The 3,888-nt window shown below is 32.4% G+C and overlaps 1 protein-coding gene across 1 annotated transcript; it reads right to left on the bottom strand.

Annotated features, from left to right (window-relative positions):
* Positions 1 to 229: 229 nt before the first annotated feature.
* LOC108325695 (reticulon-like protein B1) lies at positions 230 to 2,762 on the bottom strand. Its single transcript, XM_017558791.2, has 5 exons — positions 2,420 to 2,762; positions 1,219 to 1,399; positions 844 to 985; positions 683 to 752; positions 230 to 562 (listed from the first exon to the last, which is right to left on the bottom strand). Exons 1-5 carry the CDS (start codon positions 2,613 to 2,615, stop codon positions 402 to 404), a joined length of 750 nt encoding a protein of 249 aa, XP_017414280.1. The 5' UTR covers positions 2,616 to 2,762; the 3' UTR covers positions 230 to 401.
* Between the last annotated feature and the right edge of the window lie 1,126 nt (positions 2,763 to 3,888).

The following is a 3,888-nucleotide window of genomic DNA, read 5'->3' as shown; positions in this document are numbered from 1 at the left end:
CTATTAGAGTCTATAAGTAAGGTTGTTTCATGTTATATTTAAATTTTATTATTACGTATTTCAAGTAAGTAAGGAATTTCTGAATTGACCGATGGAAGAATTAAATACACATAAACGACAAAATAGAAAAAGTTGGGGAGTGGTACACACCTTGATCAAGCCAATGTATACGCAACAAAACCGTAGTGCTCTGACATTTAATTTAAGACTACTGAGAAGTGATAAAAGATAATCCTAAAAAATATTAATTAAAGCCAAGACTAGGTGGACTTTTATTCCTCAGACAAACTATATTTCACTGAATTAATTAAAAGAGGAAGAGGGGTATATTTAAGACTTGGAAACTTGACATCTGAACAAAACAGACATCTACAGTAAGCAAATCGAACACATGATGTATTCTAATCTTTTTTGAGTCCCGCTATTGGTATCTGGCTCAAAACCTTAGCATCAAACACTGCATATTGTTTTTTTAACTCAATCATTGCCTTCTCACCCATTGCATCAACCTGATCTTCGTATTTCTCATACAGCAGTGGCAATGTGAACAGTGACAAATAGACTGTATCTCATCAAACGGATTCAGTGTTAGGATAATACCATTACAACACTCTTTTAAGCATAGAACATAAAGACACGTAACAAGGGGAAGAACCAATGGAAGTTATGCATGAAGTCTTACATAGATAAAATAAGGTCAAGAAGTGGAACCAACCCCCAATAACTGAGATAACCCATAATACAGCAATAACCTGGTGACACGAAAAAAGACAACTCAGTGTTGATACTATCAGGAGAAAGTACCGGATTCACACGTGAGAACGAAGGGAGAAATCAACTTACGCTAAGAAACTTCTTTAAATCTCTCCCTGTTCCAATTTCCCGCAAAAGAACGAAGGCTCGATTAATTTCAATTCTTATAGCAGAAGCAGCCTCAAGAACGCAATCCTCGGGAATTACTACATGCGGGATGTGCAGTGGAGACCTAGTTGAGAAATTTTCAAGACCAAATGGAAGTGCACAAATCAAGATAGAAGATATAGTGGTTTACTAACAGGAGTCAGTTGTGTATTTGATATTTTCATAAAACGTGGAGTGAAAATGTAACACTGTTAAGAGAATATTTCTGATTTTTTTTTCACTGATATTTTTAAGATGGCCACCAACTAACTCGACGAAAGCAGCATAAATAAATATAAGCATTTCCCAAAGGCTTACTTGTGGATAAAGACAGATGCATTGGACCACAAGAAAAGTGCACCGAGAAACATAATTAATAAATGGCAAATGAAAGTTATCAGGTGGTATTCCATCATCTGAAAGAAAACCCAAACGGCAGTGCCAGCACCAAGTGCAATTCCTGTGGTTCTCCGATTCCTCCATAGCAAAATATCGGCAGCTGCAAAAGGGAGATATGTAAGGCAACATAATGATTAGAAGAAATGGATTTTTCACAGAAAATAAATAGATTTTCATTCATTAGGAGGAAATTGTTCTACGCGAAGTTGAAAGATATTTTCCAATTCAACCCCTTCCCAATTTGAGTTGTGTGTGTTCCAGGTTCGCACAATACTGTAGGCCATCAAAAGCCAATGTCACATTGCAGCAATACCGAATTATAAAGCAAAATGTCAAAAGGTTTCATAAACAACCTTGAACAAAAGATTGCAATGGAACATAAGAAAATCATTCTGTCAAGGAATATCTTCTATCTTTATAATTACAATTAATACATACCAAAAAAGTCATCAAGCATTCTTCATGTTGTTTTTTTTACACAGTGCTCCATCTCCCTTTACAAGCAAACTTATTCCAAAAGTTTCGAAAAAAAATATGAAAGCTAACCTAGATTTCGATCAAAATCAAATTAAACACAATATCAACGACGTAAAAATTACAATAACTTAATGTAATATGTAAGTTTTACAAAAATAAGATAACGTTAACGTTACATTACCAATCAATTAAATCTCATGTATTTATTACAAAAACTTAATAACACCAAGTTATATATAGCAATTTATAATTAGATTATAGTTTACAGAGCTAATATCTTTTAATTAATGAAATTAACAAATAGTTCATTAAATTTGTTTTACTATAACCTAGACGGCACAAGAACAAACTAAATTTTCAATATAAATGAAACACCCGTAAATGTCTAATTAAGCATTTATGGCTTGCGGAAAATGATGAAATCAATATCAAATGCTACTATCAGAACACCGCCATCATCAATTAGAAAACAAGATCGTTATGCATCGTTCTAATGCCAGCCTCAGATCACATCCGACTCTCGTAATCAGAGTTTTTCATCGCATGCCATCAAACACAAAACACGTGCGATGAGTGACTGACGAGTAACGAGGAAGATAATAACGAGAAATGAAAAAAGAAAAAAAGAATGAATGCATATTACGTTTTCCACCGCCAAGGACCTTATGGACGGGCTGTTCTCGGCCGAAGAGGCGGTAAACGTTGGATCCGGAGGCCTTGAGCGGCGGCCTATTGGCGTGATCGTCGTCGGAATCGGAATAGGATTCGGAATCGGAATTGTTATCGTGGAACTTCTCTTCCATCTTTTCAACGAAGGAATCCGTATCCACTGACGCCATGGATATGCGAATAATGGAAAGAGAAGAAAGAGTGGGTGAGAGAGAAAGAGAGAACCGAGTTTCACTGAACCCTCTCCATTTATATTTCGTGGGTTGTTGAGTCCGAGTCTCAAGCTCGGAACTGTGGTTAGGAATAAATAACGGAATTCTTCCACTTCAGTTGAACCTCTTCACAATTCAAACACCCCTGAACCCTAATTTTTCTTTTCTTTTTTCCTAAACTCATTTTCTTTATACATCTTCACTTTTTCTTATATTATTTTAAGTTTAAGTACACGCATGGTTAATGAAAATATAATTTTTCCAAGTTTATGATAATTTGATGTTACACAATAAAAATTAAATTAAGGCTACATTAGGTGTCTCGTTATGAAAAAGTTTTTATGGTGTCAATTAATTGTTTTTCTATCTCACTTTTTTCTAATATTTGTTTGGGTTTAAATATACCTTTACTGATGAAATAGTCATTTCATAAATTAGAAATGCTCATCTGCTTTTTCTTTTAATTCATGCACTTGACTTTGATTAAATATCTCTTAAGTACATTCAACACTCTTTTTGTTTCGTTACAAATTTTAAAAATAAAATATTAAATTTTAAAGTACTGTATTTATATACAATGATATTTCTAAATACATTATAAATTCCATTATTGTAATAAACTTTATAATTGGTTTTAGTCATGAGCAAATTGAAAATTGTAGGGGCAGGTATGATAACGTATATGTTTGGTCTCCAAACGAGTATAAAAATAAAAAATTGTTTCTCGTTTGTAATATAAAATATAGGTTGAGTTCTTTTTTTTTCAAATGCAGATATTAAAATAAAAACTATAATATCTGCTGCTGAGAATATATTTTTTTGTCATTACCTAAAATAAGTTATACAAAAGTTCAAATCATAATTTTAGAAAAATTCCACGCGCTGCTGTTGAGTTATTTTTGTGTTTTTATAATATACTTTTGATATTTTTATTCATGCATTAAATCTAATGAAACTAATTTTTAAGTTTATCCAATAATAAAATGAAGAGGAGAAAAGAACATAAACATCATAACAAATATGATTTTTTGTCTGCCATTGCAATAAAACAAATTAATGGAAACTTAACCCTTGTCCTTATCAATAAATGATTAAAAAGAAAAACTAAATATCGATAAAAATCAACACAAATACGAATTTTGTTTGAAATCGTGGTAATATTAAAAGATTGGAGGGAAAAGATACCTTTAGTCATAGATGATTACTCGAGTATAAATTTGATTTTTTTTTT

This window comes from Vigna angularis, chromosome 3 (assembly GCF_016808095.1).
Source record: "Vigna angularis cultivar LongXiaoDou No.4 chromosome 3, ASM1680809v1, whole genome shotgun sequence".
In the NCBI taxonomy this organism is placed as follows: Eukaryota; Viridiplantae; Streptophyta; class Magnoliopsida; order Fabales; family Fabaceae; genus Vigna; species Vigna angularis.
The sequence above is the reverse complement of the archived record's forward strand: the minus strand, read 5'-3'. Positions and strand labels throughout refer to the sequence as shown.